Below are 26908 nucleotides of genomic sequence, written 5' to 3' on the forward strand. Positions count from 1 at the left end.
TAACTTTTCACACAATTTTTTATTTCACATTTTAGCTATTCAATCCAGCAATTATTTATTCTTTCACACCAACAATACATTTTGCTTTGTTTAAGATGACAAATCAGGATAAGGCAGCTGCGGGCTCATAAGCTCCATTCCTCATGTCTGAAAATTTTGATTTTGTCATTTTCTTACCTCAAAAATCATGTAAGAGCAGAAAACTAAGATCATCACCAGAGTTGAATTCCACAGGATCTTTATTTCTATAAAATGCAAAGACTTAGTTTTTGATTTAAAAAAATCATAACTAGTCACAGATTTAAGTAGCAAGACAGAAGAGCAAAAAATGGACATTTACGTGTCTTTAATCATTCAACGCTGCTAACCTGTTTTTCTGAGAATCATTCCATATTTTAAATAATATTTAGGGACCTTTCAAACACAGCACGCATAGCCAAACTTTTCAACAAAAAAGAAGTACTTTTAATTAGGATGTACGCACTAATATATTTTTATTTTTTATTGTTGATTGAAAGTTCTTCATACACATATTAACAAATGCAAAATAATTTTCAGACTTTACAAGATCATGATAAAATAACAAGTTTCTGACAAAGAAGTCTATCCTTGATCATATTAGCCACCATAAAAACAATTTATACCCAATTTTAAATATAATCAATATTGCGTGGCTCATTCTATAAATTGCAAAAATTTTCAATTTAAAATTATAATTCATTCAGCTATTATTTAAAAAGGTCATAGAGTGTATTTTTTAAGATTTAAATAAAAGTTATATATATTCAACATAACATTAACATGATTAATATTACTAATCATAACGAATTTACAACAGTGTTTTCACTACAGCGCGAGAATCTTGCCTATTTTTCTCTTTTCTCGCAATAAAAAACGATTAACGCAACAAGTTCGCACACTCTATTAATCAATTTCAAAATGCACGAATTTTAGAAAAAATTTTGTCTTTTGCTATTTTGAATAAAATCCGTTTCACTTTTCTTCCTTAATCTTTCATTATTTTGAACATCGGTCCTTGTTATCTAGCTTCCCTATTTATCAGTATTATTCAGAACCGGTGCGAACAGCAGAGCACTCCCCCCGAACCACGGAATCCCTTTCAGAACACATTTCTCTGCAACCACGTGTTCACCGTAGGTAAGGTTTCTTCATGTAAGATGCTTAAATTTTTTGTGCATGAATGTAAGATGGACAAATACCTTGTTAAGGCGACATCTTCTACTCCATAACTGACAAATGAAAATGAAACAAATGTCGGTAGAAACGGTCAAAACGAAACAAATAAGGATATTTTTCAGCCAAATAAATATAATAGCCGATGAAAAAGTAGATATAGAATATTTTCCATATGATGATGCAGCAAAAATATTCAATTAGAAGATGTGAAAAATGTATTATAATTAAAGAAATAATTTTTTTCCAAGTCTATTCGTGTTTTTTTAATTTTTAGAAATCTTACTTAACTTTTTGAAATCTCCCCCTGTTTTTGAGAAGGGTGAGAAATTCTCTCCCATTTTTTTTTGTTGTAATGAATACACTGTATAAAGATACATAAATTTTAGCAAACTAAGAAAACTTAAAAATAAATCCATACATTACAAATGTAAATTAGTGAATGGCGTCTTAAATTTTTTTAGTAAAACTTGTTACTTGGTTCAGTATTTCGTTATTGAAATGATTTCTTTAAAAACATTTTTTTAAAAATAATTTTGAAATGTAAATAAAATTGGTATTGAAGCTAAATTATGGCTCCCACTCCACTTTAGAAAAAAATTTCATTGAAAATCCAGACCATATTTTGTCTATACCATAAAATTTTTCTTCAGAAAACTTTGATTTTTATTTTATTTGTAAGGTCAAATACTAGATTTCGTGAGCAAAATAAAAATCATTGAATGAGGAAGGAAACAGGGAATTTTCACTAAAATGTAAAATTTTAACAACAAATAGTTGTAATAGATGTAAGAATTATTAAAATTGAATCTCTATAATTGATTACTGTTACTGACAATTCTAATTTTTTTTTTCACCTTTTTCTTTCCTCAAATTTAACTTTTGCTTCTAATTTCAGATTTTTTTAGACACAATTTTTGGTTCCACATAAAAAAAATTCTGTACATATTAGGATTTTAATGTCCTACTAAGCATTACTCATACTTCTTGTACTACATACAGGGTATCTGCTACATTTTAGATTTTCAAATTCATGACTCATTCCAAGAATTTTTCATGACTTAACAAAGTTACTATTTTCTCCCGACAAAAACACAACAATAAATTAAAAAAAGCATTATAATAACATTAATTGAAATGATAGGTATAACCAAAACTGTTATACTCTGCATCTTCCTATTTATAGATTTCAAATTTAAAAAACAGAGTAAAGGAAGAGTTGAAGCAATAAAATAGCTGAAAAAAATATGAAAGGAAATATTTCTTTTTCTTTTTATCTGCAGAATTATATTCTAAAGATACTTTTTTTGCTCATCGGAAAGGAAAGAAATACTCCTGATTTTTCTGTTCTCATTTCGAAATAAAAAAAATTTGCCAATGCCTGGTTTGGCTACAGTTTTAAATTGATAAAAAAAAATTTAAAAAAAAAAAAAAAATTACAATAACAAAAATTCTGAAATCACTGAAGTTTAAAAGATAATTTGTTCTAGAAATGATGTTCTTTCTTTCATTTTTTGAGAGAATACCATAATTTTTAAAGAACATTATAAAATAATTTTATATTTTAATAAAATATGACTGTGAATGGGGATTTTGTTACAAATTCAGATATTCAGAACAACATGAAATTGTTGGGAGGGAGTGAATTCCATTTTAAAGATTAGACTTTTGGACGACCTAAATCCATGACTTTTTCTAAAAAAATAGTTTAAATCATGACATTTTATGACAAATTTTGTTCGATACCGAAATTCGATACTTTCCAGGTGTGCAGATACCCTGCGTATAGAAAAATGCTGTACATATTAGGATTTTAATATCCTACTAAGCATAGCATTACTCAAACCTCTTGTACTACAAATTAAGACTTGCCAGCAAAAATAACTAAATCCCTCCCCTGTTAAATGTGTATGCAATAATTGAAATGCCATACATGATTTCTCTGGAACTCAATGTGTCCAGATGTGGAGAACTAGTTTTATTTAATATTTTTGTCTCAGCTAACTCACTGTTGCAACGAGTACTACTTTATTGCAATACAGCAGAAAGATATCCATTACATTTCCTTTTATTACTGTATGCACGCAAAGGATGGTTCAGATTGTTCCTTGACAGGAGTAGAAATTAAGAAAACTTAGTTACAAGTAGTTCAATACACAGTACTAGTTTGCTGTATGCATTTGCAGTGATTTGTTTACATGTCTCTATTATATATTTTCTATGAGAAAAGTTAAATTACAAAACTACAATGCGCAGAATGTTCAAAATTATAATGAAATAGACTGAGTAATTTGGACACAAAACAGCATACCATTTATTTATTTTGGTTGCAGGTGTTGTGAACCACTGATAATTTATTTTATGGGTGGTCTGAGTCATATTTTTGAGATCAAAGGGCCACTGCTAATTTCAATCTCGTTCCTAAACGAGTTTCATTTTCAAGTTATTTTTGATATCTTAAGAGTAAAATTTCCTTTAGAAATTTTTACAGAAAAGGGAACAATGTAAGGGGCTACAATATATGTAATAGTTTGTCGAAAGTAAGTACTCCCCTACTCATTTGTCTGCACCCGTGGCGGTGACTATGGTAATGAGGTATAACTATTTCAAATAGGGGTGTGGGGTAACTCACTGTTTAGGCTCGGGTCGAAGAGAGAAAGGTAATCTTGTTCTATAGTCTATTGTGTTAGCAATGCATAGATAGAAAAAAAAACTTACTTCTGAAAAAGCTTTGCAGCTTGATGACCCATTAAAGTAGCCTTATCATTTTCAACCAGCAAAGCACTCCCTTCTTTCAGACCCTACAATAAGCCACAATTTTACTTATCGAAGAAACATCTTTAAAGAGTCCATCCTCTATTAATGTCTTAGGTATGGATTTCAAAACACATTTGTTAATTAGTGCTATTTTATAATACAAACATTATGCAATCTATCAAACATATAAAATTAATATCTTTAAGCACTATTTAACATCATGCTCCGAAAAATATCCAGCTGACACAAGCATTAATAGAAAAATGGTACAAGACCAACAATAAGATAAAGAAAAAAATTAAAAGGAGATAATTTTTTTTGTTGGAATATCAGAGATTCGGCTAATTTTTTTAAATAGAGATTAGCTTTCTTGTATCAAAGCCTTTTTTATACACATATATAGCCGCTGTTGAACAGCCGACCCAATTTTTTGGGTTTACGACTACTTATATTCAACTCAGTAGCCTTTAATTTTGAACCAATCTGGAAGACAAGGAAACTCCTGGATCAGTACCCCCAGAGATTTTGATTTGTTATGGGAACATGGAGGACTTTACGACTCAACAGATTTAACATGCATCAGTCACCATTTAATACAGGGGGAGTCTTCGGCTGGTGGAGTACCCACAAACTCTTGGGCATGAGCCCAGCACCCTACCGACCAGGCTATCCTAGCCTATTCTGGGGTTTATGTTAGAATCTCTGATAACCTTTTCTAAAGCAATATTAAATAAGATGAAAACCAATGTGTCTCCTTGAACAAATTTTGATTTTTAACCTTTAATATATAAAACTTTCATAATTTCAAGTTTTATCTGGTTAACTTTGGTTTCATTTGGTTCAGTTTGAAAACATACAAAGGAAAAGATATGAGAGAATGACATAGGAACAAGATTAATCTAATATAGGCCCAGCAGCAGAAATTTTTTGAGCTTTCAGTGACAAAGCTCTCGAGCACTAATATCTTTCTGTAAGATACTTTTAATAATAACTAATATACATGTTATAAAATTAAATTAAAAGTAACAGAAACGTTGTATTTACAAAGAAAAGCCTGTTTGGATATAATAAAATTGTATGCATTTTTTTTAAAAATGAATATCTAATATTTTTTAATTCTAATATCATGGGTGATATTCCCACATTTTGTAAGAGGGAAACACACTAATTATTTCTTTTTTTTTTTTGCATTTCGTAAATCATCATCGCATAAAATAATAATAATAAAACGTAAAAATAAGTGAAAGAAAAGAAAACCAATTTTTTTTTATTTTTACAAAAAAGGAATAAAAAAAAAAAAAATCAGGAACATTTCTTCCCCTATGATGCATGAAAAAGGTATCTTTTGAGTGTAATTGTGGAGGGAAAAAAATGTTCGTAAATTTTTGCAGAAAAGAAAACTAAAACTTTTTACTTTCTAAAGGGAAATTCTTTCTGCAAGAACTCTGTAACGTTCAGCGACAATGTTGCCGTGCTGCTGCGATTCTACCATGGGGATTATAGGAATGGAGAATATAGGCAGTGGTGAGGTGGCTTAGCCATCTCAACTTAAGATAATACTTTAAAAAAAATGAAGAAAAAAAATTTACCAAAACAGGTGCAGATCCAGGTTCATTAAGGTATTCTTTTATTCTATCTTCTCTAGTCTCCTAAGAAACGGAAAAGCAGGATTAAAGTGAAATAAATATGCTTTATTTACAAATTAAAAGTTATTGTATTTCAAGGTATAAAATGTGATGCTCTTACACAGAAAAAATAGTTTACAAAGAAAAATCTGTTTAAAAATAAATAAATAAAGGGAACTCACCCCCATATGTTTGCTGTTAGGATCAGCCTCTATGTAATGAGGGTTAATATTAAATGGTACTAATTTCAATGCTTCCAAAGTTGGTGGAAAACAGATGGGCATGTCATTGGTTGTACTAATACTTCTTGTTGCAACATTTGTACCAGCACTAGAGCCGATGTAGGGAATACCTTTCTAAAATTGAAGAACACGTTTTTACAATATAGCTGAATCAGAAATAAACGAAGTGACAATAATAATAATAAAATATTTAATTTAATAATCAGAGACATACTCGCAATAATAATTACAGAGTTTTCCCTAAGAATAAAAAGGGCAGGGTGCTTCCTCTCTGAAAAAAGCATTTAATACCGTAAAAATTGATCTAAATGAGTAATATTATGCAATAACTAAATTTTATCCTCAACAATTTTTAAACTACCCTCTTATACTATTTTAAGTCTGTATTTCAAAAAGTAATTCTCTTAGTTATTCATCAGTTTGTCCCAGAATCTTCTGTAATTCATCAGTTTGCTCCAAACTTTATTTCCAGGTGTGCATGCATCAAGAAGATTGTCCTTTTCTTTTTTGCTGGCACAAGAGATAAAGTCACTAATGCAAAGTCACCAGACACAAGTATATTTAACAGAATTTCTAAAAAAAATTTTTTTAAAAAGTTTTTTAGGTGGAAATGTCGGCAAAACTTAGTAGTGCCGACGTAATGGAAAAGTACAAAGATTTCTTTAAAAACACAACCACAACGAAAAGTTAATCTTGTCTGCAACACTGGCACCCACTGGAATGTAACCCTAAGTATTACAGTAATTTCTGGTAAATATGCCACAATCTATCTATATTTGAAAGTTAAATGACCATAATATGCAGCCATCCAGTGAATTTATTTTTTCGTGGGCTTTGGGAGAGAGTTTCTCAATCAATCAAAAATAAATGTTTACAAAAAATGTTCTAAACAGTGGACCAATATGAATTTGCTGGGAAAATGATATATTTTCTCATTTTAAACTAATATTTTTTATTAAAATATTAGTAAGACAAGTTTATGTTTGACGACAGACTGTATGATATCAACTACGAATGTAAAAACAAAACCCAATTTACAACTTGAGAATTAAATGTCTGTTTGTTTTGGGGATTTGGAAAAAAATGTGTTACGGGTAGAAAAAATTGTACAAAGCAAAAAAGAAAAAAAATCACATGACAAAAAAAAAAGACATGTAGCTTGAATGGAAATTCAAACTCACATCTGCAAGAGTATTGGTAGTGGATGAAGAATATTCATCGATAAGAGATAAGAAAAAAGATTCTTATTGATGAGATCCTTCAAGCTATATGATCAGCGTGGGTGAATGGGTGGATGAGCAACAATAATTGAGAAAGAGAAAAAAAAATTCTTGCCAGTCTTATTGATGAGTCAACCCGGACTCAGACTCAGTGGCGGAGAGTTCTTACTGTAGACAAACTATATTTACTCATGATTTTTTTCACATACCAATGGGTCATGTTGATAAATTTCTCGCACTGTTTTTTTTCTCCGGTTTTTTCTTCAAGACAAAATGGGACAACATAAGTACAAAACTTCATCTCATCCAGATGGAGCAGATAAACCAGTTAGTTGACTGCAGATGTTTTGTATAGCAACAGCAGGGATATTAACTTGCTCCACTTTATGGGCTATATTTTTGTGGATGGTAGCAAAATTTATGTTTTAATAAAAAAATACTTAGGATCAATAAACGTGATTTTTAATTATTTTGCATACTATTACGTATAAACAATTCAAAAGCTCATATAAAACACCACAGAGTGAGCATAAGTTTCACAATTACATAAGGGAGTCTTTCTAGGCATCAGCTGAATTACCTAAAATTCTATGAATCTTAGTTTTTAAATCTCTCAACCACTTTATAAAATCATTTAAAAAAAAAGAGGAGCAGTTCCCATCCCTGCAATTGAACAATCATTCATTAAAAAGACACTCTTAAGATATTATAAAAAACAATTTTTAAAATTAAGAAGACTGACTATACTTTGAAAACAGCTGTCCTAATGGGTTCAATCAAATCCTTTTCATACAAAGTTTTCAACAACAAAAAAGTATTCCCACCACCTATAAATTGTAAAATTGTTTAATCAGGCTTCAAGTAGTTCAAGAGACTTCCGTTTTACATATAAACAATTTCAAGGCAAATCTGTTATTTGCTAAGAAGATTATAATTCTACAAAATATTGTTCCAATAACACATGTTATTTAAATATTTAATATTGTTGTTTCATTATAATCATCAATTGTTTCAATAAAATATTTTCAATTTCTTTGCAAATTTTTTTTAAAAAACATTCTCATTTAATTTTTAAAAAATAATTATGGCATGATAGAGTTTAAAAGCATTTTTTTCTCTAATTTTTATAAGTTTGAATGAATACAATGTGTAAGTTACAGATTTGCAAGTTTGTTGGTAAGTATGTTCAAATTTTAGTAAAAAAGTGTCGTAATTGGTTATTTATTTTACCAATTTCACTTGACTTTATTTTAGCGAGTGTTTAAATTTCAGGAAGGGCAAAATGCGTTGTTTGCCCCCTCACTTAAATTTGTGTGTGTGTGTGGGGGGGGGGGACCGCACACTCTACTTTCTCGATTGGCACGCTACACGGTCTAACTAGATAGTAGATGAAACAACCACGTTAGATAGAAGTGCAATATACAGAATGTGTTAACAATCAACTACATGCAGTTGTAGCCTTTCCCCCCACTGCGAAGCATTTTTGTTCTTTTGAGGGAGGGATATAATTCTCGGAAAAAGTCTTTTCATAGTTTTTTTACCCTTTCCTTTATGTAAAAGTAGATATGCAATTATAAAAAGAAAATTTTTCTTTCTATCTTCACATATTTTCTTTCCTATTAAAAAAATATGATGTGGTTCCTTTATATGGGGCCCGGAAGCAGTGTAGTTACGGCTCTGATCGTTATGTGTTTTATAAAACATAAATATAGTATGTTTGTGAAGTGATCCTCACAATAAAGTGTTTTTTATTCCCTACAAAAAGAAATCAATGAGTTATTTTTACAACAATTTATTCATTGCATACTTATAAGTTAACTTCCAGGTGAACAACACGAATGAGCTTACAAAACAATGCAAGTTCTGGAAGTTGTTTTCAGATTGCATTGTGCACTGCCCACAAAGCAGAAAAAGATGAAGGTATTGGAGTAGATTAGTATTTTTTCATATAAATACACACGTTAATATCTTAGCTGTAGTATCTCTCCTCTTACTGATTACAATTATTTGTGGATGTTGCGAAATAAAAATTGAATTTACATTTGCAAGGATCTAAAATCTTTGCAAACACTTAATATTTTTTAAAAATCTGAGTTTTTAAATATTAATAACATTATATTTATATTATAATATTATATAAAATATTATATAAATAATATTTAATATTATATATAAATACAATATATATAAATATAATACTATATATATAATATTAAATATTATATATAAAATTAAAAATTATTTATATGTAATGGTGGACAAAATCTTTTTAAATTAACTTTGATAAACCAAGAAATAATAGAGCATACAATTTGTTATTATATTAAACAACGAAAAGAAATTTTTTTGTTATAAATGACTTTTAATTCGATCTGTTTAGTAGTAGGTATGTTGCTCCTAAACTAAACTCAGTTGCGCGACAGCCCATAGAGGGCCAAGGCCTACTGTGCCCATCTCAGTTTTCTTGAACTTGGGCTCTGGGGTGCAGGAGCAGATGTTCCAGTCAGGTGGTCAGCCGAACACGGAACCCCCAGTGTTTAGTTCCCAAGCATGCTTGGTACTCATTTATCGACCCACTGAAGGGATGAAAGGCTGAGTCAACCTTGCGCGGCCCGAGGATCGAACCAGGGACCTGTGGCATGACAGCGCGAAGCGTTACCGCTCAGCCACCGGGAGTCATGTTGCTCCTAAATTGTAACTATATAATTTAGGATTGGGTAGAGAGAAAAAATAAATTCTTTTATAAAGAATAAAAAATTTAATTTAAATATATTTATTTAAAAGCATTTCAAATTGCAAAATAATTAAATAATGCAGCTGAAATCACATGAATAGGAATCACGATGTTTTGTTTTAAAATTGCATGAATATGAATCTGGACATTGAATACTAAAGATGCGTGACTACAAACAACGATGTTGAATTTTCAAGACGCGTGGAATACACATAAAACTATTTGATTTTTAAATCATGTGAATTAAAATCATGTGTAATTTTTAAATCATGCAAATATGAATTGCAACTTTGCATCTCATAAATTGATGTTTGATGCTGATGAAAATTGTGTGAAAATGAATAGCGATATAGAATTTTAAAAATGCATGAATATGTATCTCGGTGTGTGATAATTTAACAGCATGAATGTGATATCTGACTTTTAGATCACTTAAATCCTGATGTGTAATTTGCGATATTTGATTTTTTAAAATATCATGTTGATACTCTCGTTAAGTGTTTAAGTTAAGTCCCATTAAGTCTCTTCAGTATTTTACAGAACTTCTGTGATATTCGTACACAGATGTTTAAAAATTACACAGAAAATATATAAAACCAATTAACTTAAATAAAAACTTAGTGCAAGTAAGCAGCAACATGTTTCTTAGCTTGAATCTCCATGTGAAAAAAGCTTCCTTATTTATCCTCTAGTGGGTTCTCAGTACACCATTTCTTCAGTTAGAGGTATGATCCTGACAACTTTCCTCTTTTTGTAATTAAAGAGCCTTCAACGTATTTTTGTTCAAAAAAATTAACTAATCATTTTCTAACTAAAGAAATTTAAATTTGTTGCTTCATTTTGTAAAAACAAAATTTTACTAACCAACAAAGATCCCATCACATTCACTGATTGCTAAACCTGGATCTGGTTTGTTATGAATGCTTTCAACTTGAAACCCTAATAAAATAGAAATGGAATTTTAAAAAAAAATTGATTTCTTAGTTTACAACAACTATAATTATAGTACAAATTAAACAAATACTATTTTAACTTATTCATTTTCTATTAAATATGAATATACAGTCGGACCTCGATATAAGGTCACCCTAAGGGACATTGAAAAAGTGACCTTACAAGCGGGGTGACCTTTTAACCGATTCATTAGCAGTTCGTAACTAAGCACGTAAATAGTACACATTATAACTTTTTAAAAATGGTAATACAAATGAAAACGATCGGCTATAATTTAAATATTTAAGTCAATAAATATTAACAGAATTAGTCAAGAATTAAAGAAAGTTAGATTTTTAGAAAATTTTTTAATTTAAAATAAAGCTGTTTACAAATTTCCTCAAAGTGTACATACATACATTACATCTTACCTTATTTAAAATAATCATTTATGCAGGCCTGTCTCGTTCTTGGTTTCATTTTTTGAACAATGTTTTCTAGATTTTGTAACTTCCCGAATTGTTCCTCAGCTCCCTCATGGTTTATAAAAAAATTTCATATGACATTTATTGCATTGAAGGCTTCCACTTGGGTTACAGCTACAGTCTCAGGATCACTGTCATTGTAATCACTGTCCACAACTTGTGAAACAATTTCAGAAATTGTAGCTTGTTCATTGGTTGCAACATTTTCCTAGAACTCGAGATGGGTAATTGCCTTGTAAGGAAGTTAAATAGGATTTTGTTCGTAGCCTCAGATAAAAATGACCTTATAAGCGATAATGATTTTTAAAACTTGACCATATATCCGATAATCTGTAACAAAGAATTTCTGTTCAGTGAGTCGGGACTTTGGAAAAGTGACCTTATATGCGGATGACCTTATATCGAGGTCTGACTGTATATACATCATCTCATATTTATAAGGATATCTTAGTGATTTTCCCCAGGTTTGACCTGCTTTAAATTACTTGATTCTTTCAGGGCCCTCCTTAGCATTTGCCGCCTTGCCAAATGCGATAAAATCATAAATTTGGGGAATAAAATTCCATTTTGGCAAAAGTATTAGTGAATGATTTTTTTCCCACTAGAAAGAAATTAAAATTCTGTCAAAATGAATTTTCCTAAACAAAACAATATTTTTAAGCCACATAACCAATTAGAATTGTGTAATGTAAGCCTGAAACAAACTACCGTAAAATAGTTTTCAATGGGAAAAATTAATCATAAAAAAATTGTTAAGATTTGCATTTGGCAAAGAGTTTTGAAAACTGACAAATACTTTTGATATTTGGTTAATTTACTGGCTAATAATTTTTGAAATTCTTAATAATAAATGTCTAATGTCTAAATGTCTTTAAAGTCTGATCTTAGTAATAAATGTCTTATCCAGATAAATTCTCAAAATTTAATTCAATGTTTAAAATAGACTAATAAATAAAAAAAAAGGAGACCAAATGCGGAGTTTTAATCATAATTTTAAAGTTTAAAATCATAATTTTCCATTAGTCGCATTTAAATATTTGATTTATATCCATTCAGATTTAAGTTTATTTAAATTAAATACTTTTATAACTTACTTATATAGCTGGAATGAATATATATATACTAAATGCCTTATTTTGTCTATTTTTTAGTTAATATGTTCTATTTTTGCTTTAATTTCTATGGTATACTGGAAGTCGCCAAATAAAGTAACAAATATAATATAAAACTAATAAGCAAACAAACAGAACTAGATTTTTGTTTTAATTATGTTTATTGATACATGCACATTAGGTAATAATTTATACTTTTGTTTTAGTTTTAAGGATGCTTAATAAAGAGGCATTTTAATGAAGAATCAGAACAATATCTACAGAATTTGGTATATAACTTGTTGAATTATGATCATGGCTTTCAATCTACATTTTTTTAAACCTATCTGTACTTTTATTTTATATACCTATATAGTACTTGTATTTTTAGATTTTGTAATTATGTTTTTATATTTCCCACTATTTTTTTTAGTATTTGTACATTTTAAGAATTCAGAATAAAATAAAGGGCTTAAAACTGTTGTACCCCCCATTCTAATATTTAAAATTATGCATGTATAGGGGAATTCAATGAATTAAATTTATAGAATTCGGGTTACGCAAATTGTATATTTTTAGAACTTAAAAAAAGAACCAGACAAAGTTAGACTAAAATGTATAAACACCCAATGAGTAACCAAACGAATTAAAAATGAAATGACAAAGAAGTTTTAGGGATTGCCGAGTAAAGTTTTTCAAAATTCAAAATTTTTTAAGAAAAGTACTGATACATCAAAAGTTCAAATTAGTAAATAAAAAGCATGCTCTTTATTACATTACCTAGTTTCATAAAAGGGCCTTCTACTTTATTTAAGTAGTCGTCATGATCTCTGACAGCATACGGAATAAATAAAAGCTTCTTTACATTGTTCCTAAAAATAAATAACAAAAATGGAATAACAGCAAAAAAGTGCCAAAATCTGCTGAAAAGTGTCAAAACCTGTAAAAATCTGACAAAAACTGTCAAAAACCAAGGACAAGTTTCCTTTTTGTCACAGGGGACACTTGATTAGATATTAAATCATGCACAAAACTTACATTATAATACTTGATTGCCCGCTATATACATGATCAGGATAAAATAACTAATCTCTGACAAAGAACTCTTTTCTTGATTATATTAGCCATCAAAAAACAATTTATGCAGAATTTTAAATACATTCAATATTGAGTCGTACATTTTATTTTTTAACTTAATAATTACTTTATTTGATCATGTAGAAAAAAAATAGTTTTAATTCAAAATCATAATTGGTTAAATTATGATTTAATAAAGCTCTCAGGTATATTTTCTAGATTAAATAAAGGTTATTTATAAAAGTAAATTCAACAAAATATTAAAAGGTCATATCAGTTTATATAACAGTTAATGGATGGTGTTTTCTACACTAGGGTGCGCTGCAAGCTCTTGATAGCCTATACTTCTGGAATTCTTTGCAATTCTTTTGAAGCAATTTTGGCTAACAACTTACTTGTGTTTTGAGATTATCATGAGTAGTATTTCTTGTATGTGCGTATTTTTACCCGATTAATTATTTGTGTTTAAGAAAAAGAATCATTATAATAATCTTCATTTCAAGATGAAAGAAAAGTCAATTGAAAAAAGAATCGTTTAAAACGCTTATCTTATTAACAATATACCAATAAAAAAAATTTGTTTTCATAGTCATATTTAGTATGACGTGACAATTAAAAGAGATTCTATTAGATTTTAAACTTAAATTTTCTTGAAAATATGGTAATAGGAAAACTGAGGTGTTTGGCTTTAAAATCCTCTTTCAAAAATTGAGATTGATTTCTGTTTATTTTATTTTTTTTGTAATTTGCATCTTTAAAAGCGTTTCTAATAGTCACTATCTCTTTTAACATTTCTGTTGGATAATTATTTATCGGAAAATGTTTTTTAGCATTAAAATTTTGTTTTAAAATTAAGATCATATACTTTTCCTATTTTTTTTTTCAACTTAACTATAGTTTTTATTGATAGCTGTTAGTCAGTTTATTATTTGTTTTAAATATTTTTAATCATCTTAAATATTTTATTGAAGTGTTTCTTCCCTTTATCTATACCAATAATACAGCTAAGTTTTGATTATTTTTCCATAATGACTAAACTTTATATATATATATGTATATAATTTATTAATTAACGCTTTTATTTACTTATTTTTTTCAAAAAAAAGTTGTATTTTGGCTGATATTTTTGGTCCAATATTGAGTATTCAATCAAATAACTATTTGCATCCCTAGATTTTCTTATGCGAAAACCTCAATGATAATTTCAAATTTGAGGATTCATATATCATGACAGTTTTAGATAAGATTTCAGACAAATTTTTTAAATAGTACATAACAGACTGATACCTCTATAATTAGAAAAAAAAAATTGTATCACCTTCTTATCTAAGACCAATCAGAAGGTTGTATTTCAGTATTCCAGATATCAGTAATTAGATTATAGGTTAACTTTAAAATTACTGGTCTCTGACATTTTAACAGATCAGCTACAATACAGCCCTGTATTTTGGATGTTTTTCAATTTCTTTACAGCATTTTTTATACTTGCGACTAATCTATTTGCACTTACTTTGATAAGAATGAAGGAAAGAAATCAGAACACCATTCAAAAAAGTCTTGACCATGTAGCTTTGAGTTAGATAGTAGCAAAACTTGTCTAGTTGCCATCTGAAAATTAAAAATTCATTATAAATGTTAAGTATGTTATTTATAAAAGTGTATCTTTATATTTTTTTCAGAATATAAGTGAAAATTTATGAAATGATAGAATATTTTTTATTTTAACAGCATTTCATACTTCTAATGCTGTACACTATAAATATATCAACATAATTATCACCTGCAACATTTAAAAGTTACACATATTACCATTACATATTATTTTAAAATGTTTTTTATTGTTCTTTAATATTTTATATTGGATTTATATATTAAATTTTAAAGTAAACATATACTAGAAATTTTGTCAGATCCAAATATTTTTATGCAATCTATTAAACAATACATAATATTAAATTGCTATAAGTTATAACTTTTAATAAGTACACAATAGAAATTATTTACTTTAAGCCTTTACTTTTGATTTGTCAAAAATAAGTGATTATTTAAAAGCAAAATATTGTGAGAAGTTTACTAGGAGGTATTTGAAAGAAACAAAATAAATATAATTCGAAAAAGAATAATCACTGTTTCTAAGGAAATGTTTGTCTTACAAACTATATATCAGATATTAAGAGCAAGAAATATTAAATTTACAATACTGCTATAAGCAGTTTTGATATGTATGGTGTTTTCTACACTAGGTCTTTACTGCCCATAAGATCTTTACTGCTAAGCACTGCAAGATCTTTAATGCCCACACTTTCGCGTTACTGTTACCGGTGCATTCAGAAGCCATTTGGCAAACAAAATGATTATTTTGTTTTGAGACTCCCTTGAGTAGTATTTTTTGTATACGTGTATTTACTACGTGATTTTTTATTTGTATCTAAAAAAAGAATCGTCATTTGAATACCTAGTATCATTTCAAGATGTCAGAATCGTCATTTGAAAAAGAATAACACTAAAAAACAGTTGCTATAACTTATAAACTTCTTACCTGGTCAACTTACTTTACCTTCTTGAAATATAAACCTAGATGATAATTTGTAAAATGAACTTAATCTCGCTGTTCGAACAATATCTAAAACAAATCTTCACTTCAAACTCACCAGAATTATTTATTATCTCCTAATATCTTGTGATATAGAGTAGATTTGAGCTCAGAAATCTACAGAAAAATTATCAGAAAATTATCTGTTTGAAAATATCGCTGTGTAGAGAGTAGATTGTAAAAGAATATCACGGGTACTTTGCATTAGCTTATAGCTCTTTATCTTCATTAATGAAGCGTCCCGCAGTGGACTGGAAACCAAGCATCGTGGCTGCCGTCAGTGTGCGGGTGGGTGACCACTTGGATCAGTCTGCGTAGGGACCGAGAATGTGCTGTATTGGTTTTCGCTAAACTGTTCTATCGTGAAGTGCTCGACTTCGCGTGCTACCGAAGCTGGGATGCCATCCCCTCTGCAGAGGATCAAAATTGTGATGGCATGTCTTCGAATCATCCTCAGGGATGTTTCCCAGACCGTCGCCAATAGCCCATTGGTAAAGTTCTTTACGAGCATTCTGGAAATAATGGGCATTATCGAAGGAAGTGTTCGTTTGTGTCGATACCACCGCAATAAGAGCAGTTTGAGCTTTGTATCAGTTTGCACTTGAGTAAGATCGCATTATTTGAAAGAGATTTAGTTCTGAGCCTGGCAATTAGAACATCAAGATTTTGGGAGCTGATTAGTGGACGGTGATCTTGAGATCCATCAAGGGAGGGGAAGGAGAGGAAGGTACTTGTAATCCTTCCATACACTGAGTTCATTACTGAGCGCTCCTTAAGGAAGGCCTGGCTAAGGTCTTGAGGTGATAAAAGATGTGAAATGAAATTTTGGTTTAGCGCTTGTTTTACAAGCAGGTCTGCTTGTTCGTTTTATTTTATTCTATTGTAGGAAGGAGCCTAAATAAATAAGAGGGATATCAATGTCTGACTTGATTTGGCAATTTGGTCAAGAGAAGACGAAGAGAGATTCTCGGAGATTTTTGGGTGCTTTTGGTGAAAAACGCAAGGTTCGAGCAGCTGTCAATTAAACAGATATAGTGGTCGTTGCTCGTAACACAATGTTTGAAGGCTGGGCTAAGAAAATGGTCAATCGTTCGGCAGTAAAGACCAATGTATACGGAGTAAGCTGATTTGAGATAGTGTACCCTTTGGAGGTATATATTCCCACGCAAATTTTGTCTGATTGTTTGGATCCATCCGTTGCCAGAATAATATAATTTAAGAGATTCTGATTGCGAAATTCTTCAAATAGAACTCAAACCAGTAGCAGGCGTAAATTTTTCATTCGGAATGGCAAATTATCAAGATAAATTGAGACATTTGAAGGGTGGAATTCAATAACATTATCTTGAGAAATATTCCTGCTGGACATCGATCTATGCACATGAATGCAAGTCCGGATTTACGTCTAAGCTGAATAAGCTGTAGCTCGGGCCCCGACATGGCAAGGGCCCCCAGATCCCGTTTTCCCCCTTCTTTTTTTAAAGTTTTATTCGGAGCTGGGGTCCTCTGATGCCCCAAATACATTTTTTTCTTTTTTACATTGACGAACGCTTTTCAAAATCTAATAGAAGTGTTTTCAAATATAAAATAATTGTTACTCTTCACTTTTCTATCCAAAAGAACAATAAAACGCTCTATATATAGCAAGATTAAAAAGATTATAAAAAATTTCACTGATATTAAATAGTTAATGCGATTTTCTTTAATGGGCAGGCTCGAACTAGTTCTCTCCCATCAGATATCACATGTTAAGAAGATGTCATAACACATGATATTTATAGAAATAATAAATGTATTGTAAACATTAAAGCAGTCTTTTTGTAGCCATTAAAGTTAAGTTACGCGATGCTAAATTTTTTTTAAAAAAAGATTGAAATTCGTCCACCATACGATATCACATAAAAATATCATTATACAATTAAGAAAACTTGGCGAGAAAATTTAAAATGAGAAATCTCGTGTTATATAAACATTAAGACAGAAAAGCGGCTTGCTGTCGGTAGAATGTGGGACGATTGCTAACACTTTTCAGATGATCTGATTCCTATCGATCAGTATGGGATTTCAGTCACCCCCGGAACCGAACCCCAGTTCTTTGCTATGACAGCTCAGTGCCTTAGCCACTGAGCCATCACGATACTTTTCTGTTCTAAGACTTTGACGTAGGTAAAAATTTTAGTTTCTTCCACCAGCCTTATTGCGCAGTATTTTTTCGGGTGTTTTTTTTCCTCCTTTTCTTATTCAGTTTTGCTCTTACGTTTAAAAATTAATGATTATTTCTACACTCAAATTCAGATATATTGTTTTCGTCATGTTTGATGTCTAATACCATGATGACCATTTGATTGAAAAAATTCAACGCACGCAATGAAAGAATATATGTATTATATAGCTTTTATTTTAATTAAATGTAAAATAAAAGATACAATTGAAATGTATGTTATTTTAAAAATATTTGTTGTGCTATTTAAATTAGCGTCATTTAATATTTTTCGTTGCTATGGAGACCATTGGTTTCAAATTTTTACCAGGCAAATTAATTCCAGCAACATCCCGTTGTGGGTCATAAGGAGTTAAAAAGGTTGAAGCTTAACAATCTTGAGACTAACGCCGAAATTTTGGTAAAAACGTCCACCAATGACTGCCTTTACTTCACCGTCAAACTCATACCCATCGTTTTAAAGCTGGGTAGATTTCAAAACGCTGCCGGAGATTGAACCCAGAATTTCATAATGACAGCTTAGTGCTTTAACCACTCTACCATTGATTTTCAAATTTTTTACTCAAGTTGATATTTAAATTTTTTCTTAAAACCACTAAATAAGTAAATGAATAAGTGAGTTAGTTTGTTTTGCAACACTGAATAAAAATAACGATAGATAAAGTAAACTAATAAATAAAGTAAACTTATAAAAAAATAAATTAATAAATGAAATCAATTAATAAATAAAATTATTTAAGATCAGTATAGTGCAGTGACGAAGTCGAACCCATATTTGCCCTAAGAAGATTACCTAGGACCTTGAGAAGGAACTAAGAGTTCCTTGAGAAGGCTCAAATTTAAAGAGTCAATTTTCTATCAAATGATTTGATTTTTTAAATAATCTCCGCTCTGTTTTTATATGTTGTACTTAAAGTAAAGCTAAAATAATTTTTCTATGTCAATTGTATCCTTTGAATAAATAAAAATGTGCGGAAGAAAGTTTTTTTAAACTTAATTCTTAAATCGATCATTATTAATATAATTTTTTTCTTACAATAGATTTAGAATAACTAACTCTTAAAAAATATTTTCAACAATACTTAGCATTGTAACTTTTACAACAATGAAGTAATAGAGTGTTACATAAAAATTTTACGCTAGATATTATTTAAACAATGGTTCATTTCAAAATATTGTTGCAAAAGGCGCATCTGTTAGTCCGATTAACATTTTTTTTTTTTTACTCATTCTTGTTTGAGATTTCTCAAATGCTGGTAGTCTTTTGTGAAATTAAAAAGTGAGAATTATGGATAAAAGCGATTTATATCGTTTTGCTCTCTTGAATCATTGGAGAAAGGAAGGGGAAAAGTATCCCCGACCCAATCGTAAGTGTAAAAACATACTTTTTAATATTTTTGTAGTTGTAACTACTTATTGATATGGAACTGGAATATTTGCTAAAACCATATAAAAACTTCAGTGATCAACATTAAACCTAAATTTAAGGAAGATTGAGGAAATTTCATGAACATTAAAAAAAAAAAAATTGAAAAAAACTTTTAGACATTTGTTATAAGTAATACTTTAGTTTCAAACTCAGAAAAGAAAACATTATGGATAATTAAATAAAACTTCCTTTTTACCAAATGGGTATTCCAATTTAACTTTTTTGCTCCATGGCAGTATTAATTAAGAAATTTAGAGAAAAAATAGGTTTGAGGATAGAATTGAGTGCCGCTTGGATTGGACACTGTGACCTGAAGCTTAATTTACTGAATATAAAACCTTTTATTTTCCTGTTATTTCTATCCATATTTCTTATTATATTATTATTCTCGATTTCTCGAAAACAGAGAAAATCTCACTTATAAATATTTTTCCCGTTTTCTACAAGAACTTGAAAATAAATAAATAAGTGAGTCACCCAATTGTGTACTTTTATTGAGAAATATGATGATGATATAGATTTTATGGGTAAAATCCTAGAATAGACCACCTCTTGGTGACTTTTTAAAATCTCACCAAATTGGTAATTATTATACTGGGATCAACGTTGCTTTTTGATTATTCTAGAAAAAAAATATATTCAAACTACATTAACAATTTATTTAAACAATTAACAATTAAATAATTTACATTTTTTTAAGCAATTTATTTACTAAAATTCCCCGAAATATCTTCCGGAAACCTAGTTTGGCGAGATTACAAAAACTTGCTTGGCGAGATTTAAAAAAAAATCGGATAAAAAAATAATGAAATATTACGCTAGAATGTTATTTATACCCATTTGAGTGCTTTGAACCCACGCTGAAAGAATGTGGTGCAATATTATCCGAATACGATGTTCAAAAACTATGAAAAATTGTGTTTTATTTCAAGTTAATACCGTATGAGTGTTTGCACACTCCTTAGAGTACGTAGCTAAATCTGAACTCCAATAAATGATAAAGTTTACACCAAGCTCAGATGCTTTTACTCCATTTGTGAAATATTTCTCCCCAACTTCGCGTAAATTTGGAAATCGCCAAATGATGGATATATTTTTATTAACAATCGAAGGTAAAAGTTGGATTTCGATATTGAAATGCTGAATGAAATGCATGAGGCTGAAAAGTTATGAAAAGCTGTATATTTTCAGTTGTATAATAAAGTTAAATGTGTTCTCATATCAAGTTGTTCATAAGTCTGCCAATTGAATTAAATAATTATATAATATTTAATTTCTCTCACCATCGGTCTTGCTCGAATTCATATAATTTTTCTTTCTGTGTTTTGTGTATGTTTGATGCACAAACTAATTTTATTTTAAGAAATATTTTGGAAAAAAATCCTAAATTTATGACTCTTGTTTTATACTGTAATGTCACTAAAATTTTACTTATTCTTATGTGTAACGCATCCTACTGTAATTATGAATTTTAGTTTCAATGAATAACACAAGTAGTCGTGGCTACTGTACACCAAGAAGTGTAAAAGAACATTTTTAGTGTTTCATTACACCGTGGACTATCTTCGGTTCTTGGGGTAAAAAAGTTGCAACCATTTTTAGTGTTAAGATACACGAAATTTTTTTCCAGTTTAGTAATTTAAAAAAAAAAAAATGTAATGCTTTGTACAAAATAATGGTTGTAATCCTTTTTTCTCTTATTAATAATTAACGTGTTTGATAAATACAGACATTTTCATTTATAAACTATATGTTTTATTTCTCTATTAAAGAAACATACGTGACGTAGTTTAATTAACGATGCAGTCTTATAATTTTTTTTTTTTTGTATTTTGCATAATTTTTGAATGTGATACAATGATTGAATGCATGTTATATAATCAATCATTGTATCACATGACTGATTATGATGGCATCATTGTATCACATGAATTATTCAGTTAGTTATTTTATTTAAATGTTCGTTTTCAAAAGTATATATCTTCTTCAAAGTATATATCTTTTTCAACCTTTTTAATTGAATTTAAATATAAGTTGCGAAAGATTGTATGTGCGATAGTACGTTAAATCTTCTTTTATTATTAAATTAAAGAAGCATTTATTTGAAAACTTGTTTAAGAAAGGTTTATTTTCAAATTTAGTTTTATTCAGATTTTATTTTAATTAATATTTCAGCATATGAGAATGGTAGCGAATTTGATGATGAATTCGATGGTGATGATTTTGATTTGGATGAGATTGAAGAGTAAGTAGTTTTCCTTAAAATTTTCTAGCTTTTGCCATTATTTTCTTTCGTTTTTTCAAAAAAGGGTACCCTTTTCGAGTATCTGAAATGTTTACACAAAAAGCAAATGTTTACACACAATTAAATACAATGAAATGAATGAAATATAACTAAAGTACTGGAACTTACCTTTGGACTTATACACATGTCTGCGATTTTATTAATAATTCGCAGCAATAATTCTAACGGCATAGCGAATTATGCAAAAATGAATTTTAAAATTGAGGGTACTATTAGAACCACATTTTGCGAATTACTTTTCAAACTTTGAGGGTTAAAAAGCTCGAAACCATTGAAAAAAGAAATATTCAGAGAATGCATGTTTTTGTGTCTGATTTCTTTAACTTTAATTATAGTATGCATAAATTAAAAGGCTTTTTTTTGAGGTCAGCCCTCAGTTTACATATTAGTAGGAGAACATACGACATTTAGATTATAAGTTTTTAAGAAACTCATTTTTATTTTGCATTTTTATTTTGAGGTTTAGAAACCTAAAGAAATTCTGGAAGTCACATTCAAAGATCACTTAAAGCACTGAATCTCACATAATTTTTTTTTTTTTTTTTAATAAAAATCTATCAACTTCTAAAATATTTAAGAAAATATATTCTTTTTACAATTTTAGTGATGATTTTAGTGATGGAGAGGAGTTTGTTGGTGATGAAGTTAAAGATGAGGAAGTTATGAATGTAGTTGAGGATGATATTGAGGTTGAGATTGAGGTTGAGGATGATGGAGATGAGGAGTTTATTAGGTATGATAACAAGTATTTTTTTAAAAAGTAGTTTAATATTTTAGTTAAAACGAGCTTCAGTGTTTGAGTCTTTTTTTTTCCCGTATTTTAAATAGTACTTTCGTAACTATTTCAGAATAAGATGTTGACATAAAAATTTAAATGACAAAAAAATCTGGCGATTAGTTTAAGTTTTTTTAATGCCTATGAATCAATGGTGCAGATGATTTAAAATGAATTTATTACGCATGAATCGAATGAATACGTTCGATTATTTAAAAAATTAAATTCTTCGTTTTGCCAAAGAAAACTAAAAAAAAAGCATTTATGTCTTTTTGTTTAAAATTAAATTGTTTAATTTAAGTACATTAATTTTAGAAAAATTTGCTATATAAAATTAGATAATTAAAAATACAAATGCTAAAGGAAGGACAAAGTTAAACGTATAAAACAATTTTCTGCAAACGATTAAAAAAATTCGTGAAAAAATAAATTTTTATGAAGTAGCTTAAGGTATAAGAGATCTAAGCAATTCTACATAAGAAAAGACATTTATTTTGATACAAAAAATATTAAAATGAATTACATCAGAATATTTTAATTGTAGATTTGATCTCATTATTTTACACTGTTTTAATGTATTTTCTTTGTAAACATCAGTCATTTTTCCATAGACCATTCTCTATAAAATAATTACAGAAATAACAATATAAATTGAATAAAAAGCAAAATCTTTGTTTCATAAATTTTAGATAAAAAACAAAAGTGATTAATAACTAAATGGCAAACATACTTTTTTTAACTGTAAAACATTTTTAGATAATCCAGGGGCACAATTTTGGAATTTACTTATCATTGCTACTTTAACTATCACTCTTACGACGATTTGCATGTTTTTTTTTATTAAATAAATAATTAAAGCAAGTATTCAAAATAAATACTTCCATATAGTAATATTTTAAAAACATTAAATTGTTAATTAAATGTTGATATATGTATTTATTCTTTAACGACAAACTTATTAAGCAAAAACACGATATTGAACTTGTAAGTTGAATGTTTTTTTATTTTTTTTATTTTTTACTTTTAGAGATATCTTTACTTATCCAACTTACTTATTCAGTGAGGAAAAAATTGCAAAATTGTACAAGTTGGATGTAGTACATGATAAGGACTCAATCGAATATGGCATTGAAGACGACAGGTATTTAAGCTTTTTCGAAGCATTTTAAATATAGACAATGTCTTAGAACAAAAAAAAAAAAATGAATGCGAAAAATCCTTTTTGTTATCTAGAATTATATTTTTAACATGTGCAAATCCTATTCGGGTAAATCCGCGGTTAAAAAATTCTATAACTAAAAATTAACCTCCTCTAATATTCAATAAATATTTTTTTAAAATAAATGTTAATAATTTTTATAAGATACCATCGAATAAGAATTTTGTACTTAAACTTCACCTTTTATTTCTTCAAAATTTTGAATTATCCAGTGTAATATATAAATACCTTGCGCAAGTCCAGTATGCGGGTCAATCCAAGGTAACCGAGAAATCAAATGTGATTTTATACTTCAGTAAGAACGTGCCTTTAAAATATATCCCATTAATATCCATTTACGCTTTAATTTCATATTTTGTAATCTTCTAACATAGATATACGTAAATATGTTTAAATCATTATTGCAAGAGGTTCATAAGTAAGCGACCGATATTACTTATCGTTTTATGTTACCATTTCTGTTTTATTTTGTGTTTTTCTCGATTTTTTGGAGATTTTTGTTTGATAATGTATTATTTTGAAAAATTTTTTTTGATACTCCTCACACTATTGATGTATTTTACCTTGGCTAAATTTATTAAAAAAACTAACAGAAAAATCATTTTGAATATTTTTAACTAATTTCAAGCGATTAAAGTAAATTGATTGATGTAAAAGTTTTAAATCAGGAAAATTCTCAAAAAACATATTGTTAGAATAAATCTGAAAAGTAAAATCTCCATAATAAATCCATCACGAAATTATTTCTCATTGTCGTAAATCAGTTAACGGTTTTGATCATTGTAGAGTAAAAATCGAGTTTTTGAAATCTGTGCTTTAGAAAATTTATCTGAACCCAAATGCCTTTTACTCTATACAAAAGCTTATATTTCAAAACTAAGCTGTTGTAACAAAAACAAAAAACTTTATTGAACTTTCTAATAATATTAATATTACTTTTAAATTTTAGATTGAAAAGTCGTGATGGTCCCTTCTTAAGAGATGAAAGAGATTTTTGGAATCGAAGTGATATTGAGTTAACCATCCTAGAACAATCTGAACAAAAAACTGAAGAGAAAGGATGCTTTCATTTCTTCGGTCGACTGTTCAGGAGATTGTTCAAAAGAAAGTAAATCACGACTTGTGTGAAAGTAAATCAAGATTATAACACCTAAAAAGTTGTAAATCTTATTTCCTGTGGAACGTGACAATCAAACAAAACACAACAGTGACTCTTTGACAACTGTGAATTATTTTTCCCAAATTCGACATTCAAATAATTACATTGTTGTGACTCTTTAACATCTGCGAATTATTTATCAAGAATTTGACATTCTAATAACTATGTAGCTGTGACGCATTAAAAACTGCAAACTGATGATCAAGAATTTGACATTCGAGCAATTATATTACTGTGACATCTGTATATTTGTTTTCTGAAGAAAATATAATATTTTTCAAGTCCAAAGTATATTTTATTTATAAATAGAGTAAGACATACATCTAATTTAATATTATTTACTAGTGAAAAGTGATAGTAAGCATATCATATCATATCATATCATATCATATCATATCATATCATATCATATCATATCATATCATATCATATCATATCATATCATATCATATCATTTTATCAAGCACCATTATAATTGTAAAAAGGCCCTACGTCTTAACATTGGATCCAATTATAAATATTTATGATATTATAATATCAATATATGATATGCAGAAATACTTTGAAAAAACCACTTTTCCTTTTCTTAAGAAAGAGAAACTGTACTTTTAACCTATAATTTCAAATTTATCAGAAATTGCGTTAGAACGTATTAAACTACAACACCAAGCCGCAAAATTACAGACGAATTAAGGGTCACACAATGGGGCATAATAGAGCGCACCCCCTTGCAAATCCACAGAAATGAATTCGAAGCTTGATTCTCCTTAAAGAGAACGTCCACTGTGCACTATATAGTATTAAACGCCAAGCTGCTAATCCCAAGAGCACTTCAAAACTCCGCGGTTTGCTATATTTTATGTAAATAAAAAGGCAAATTATTCACTAAATATATTTTTATTACAGAATTAAGCCCCTTTTTTACAGTATGATAATTTTGAGCCGTGATGGCTCAGGGGATAGAGCTTTTCGCCTTCCAATGAGGTGAACCGGGTTCGAATCCCACCAATGACTGGTCGATATTAATCCGCATCCGGCTTATTTAACGCAAATGCTGGTTAGCTCCATCAAAAAGTCCTCCTCTAAGGAAAATTCTCCCAATATTCGATCCAGGATTTCCTTGGTCTTCTGGATTGGGTTCAAAATTACAAGGTTACGGAGTTGAACATTAGTAGTCGTAAGCCCATAAAATTGAGTCGACTGTTCAACCACGGTTATAAAAAAAAGTATGGTAACTTTAATAAAATGTTTTTAATTATCGCTCTTAATATTACCCTTTATGAAGAAAGCTCGGGGAAAATTCAGAAAAATTTGTGAAGGTTTTTTGTGTTCTTTATACTATGTACATACAGGCCTATATTTTGCATTTGATTTAATCTTTAATTTTCCAATTTTGCCCCATTTATTATTACAATGCAAGCAAACAGGAGGCCATGCCGCAAAATTATAAATGAATTAGTTGAAGGCAATGGAGCTAAATGTTATGTCAATATATTTCCATTATAATAGAAGAATATATGTGTTACTGTTCTAAATATATATAACGGACAATATCTTCTCTTATAATTAGCCTATAATTTTGAAATTCTGGTAGATCGTTATAAAATAATAAACTATCATTCCAAACTACAAAATTGTAGACTAATTAGGGGCATTAATGGGGCATATGAGGGTACGCCCTATGCAAAAGCGCGGAACTGACTTGGAAGCTCGATTAACGCTAATTGGGGTGCTTAAATCAAATACAAAATATAGGCCTATTTAATAATAATCAGCCTTTTCATTCACATCGGTACCACAGATCACCCCGGGATTTGAACTCGTTCTCTTTAGACTAGCAATTTGGTAC

General features: G+C 29.1%; 2 protein-coding genes across 4 annotated transcripts; one reads left to right on the forward strand and one right to left on the reverse strand.

Annotated features, from left to right (window-relative positions):
- On the reverse strand, positions 1–16349 carry LOC107454064 (alpha-aspartyl dipeptidase). Of its 3 annotated transcripts, none has more exons than XM_087149296.1 (9): positions 15898–16349; positions 14869–14966; positions 13062–13153; positions 10637–10711; positions 7786–7865; positions 5759–5932; positions 5541–5600; positions 3913–3995; positions 1–245 (listed from the first exon to the last, which is right to left on the reverse strand). In XM_087149296.1, the coding sequence occupies exons 2-9, from the start codon at positions 14964–14966 to the stop codon at positions 179–181; spliced, it is 729 nt and encodes a 242-aa protein (XP_087005422.1). In that variant the 5' UTR covers positions 15898–16349; the 3' UTR covers positions 1–178. The 3 variants fall into 3 exon arrangements, with proteins under 3 accessions (XP_087005422.1, XP_087005443.1, XP_087005432.1); XM_087149317.1 differs by having other exon boundaries at positions 16010–16218; XM_087149306.1 differs by having other exon boundaries at positions 15911–16116.
- A 519-nt stretch (positions 16350–16868) lies between these two features.
- On the forward strand, positions 16869–22670 carry LOC147816633 (uncharacterized). Its single transcript, XM_087157098.1, has 3 exons — positions 16869–16955; positions 21743–21846; positions 22511–22670. Exons 1-3 carry the CDS (start codon positions 16869–16871, stop codon positions 22668–22670), a joined length of 351 nt encoding a protein of 116 aa, XP_087013224.1.
- Positions 22671–26908: the final 4238 nt, after the last annotated feature.

Source organism: Parasteatoda tepidariorum, chromosome 1, assembly GCF_982258835.1.
Source record: "Parasteatoda tepidariorum strain Cologne lab strain chromosome 1, Ptep-v5.0, whole genome shotgun sequence".
Classification (NCBI taxonomy): domain Eukaryota; kingdom Metazoa; phylum Arthropoda; class Arachnida; order Araneae; family Theridiidae; genus Parasteatoda; species Parasteatoda tepidariorum.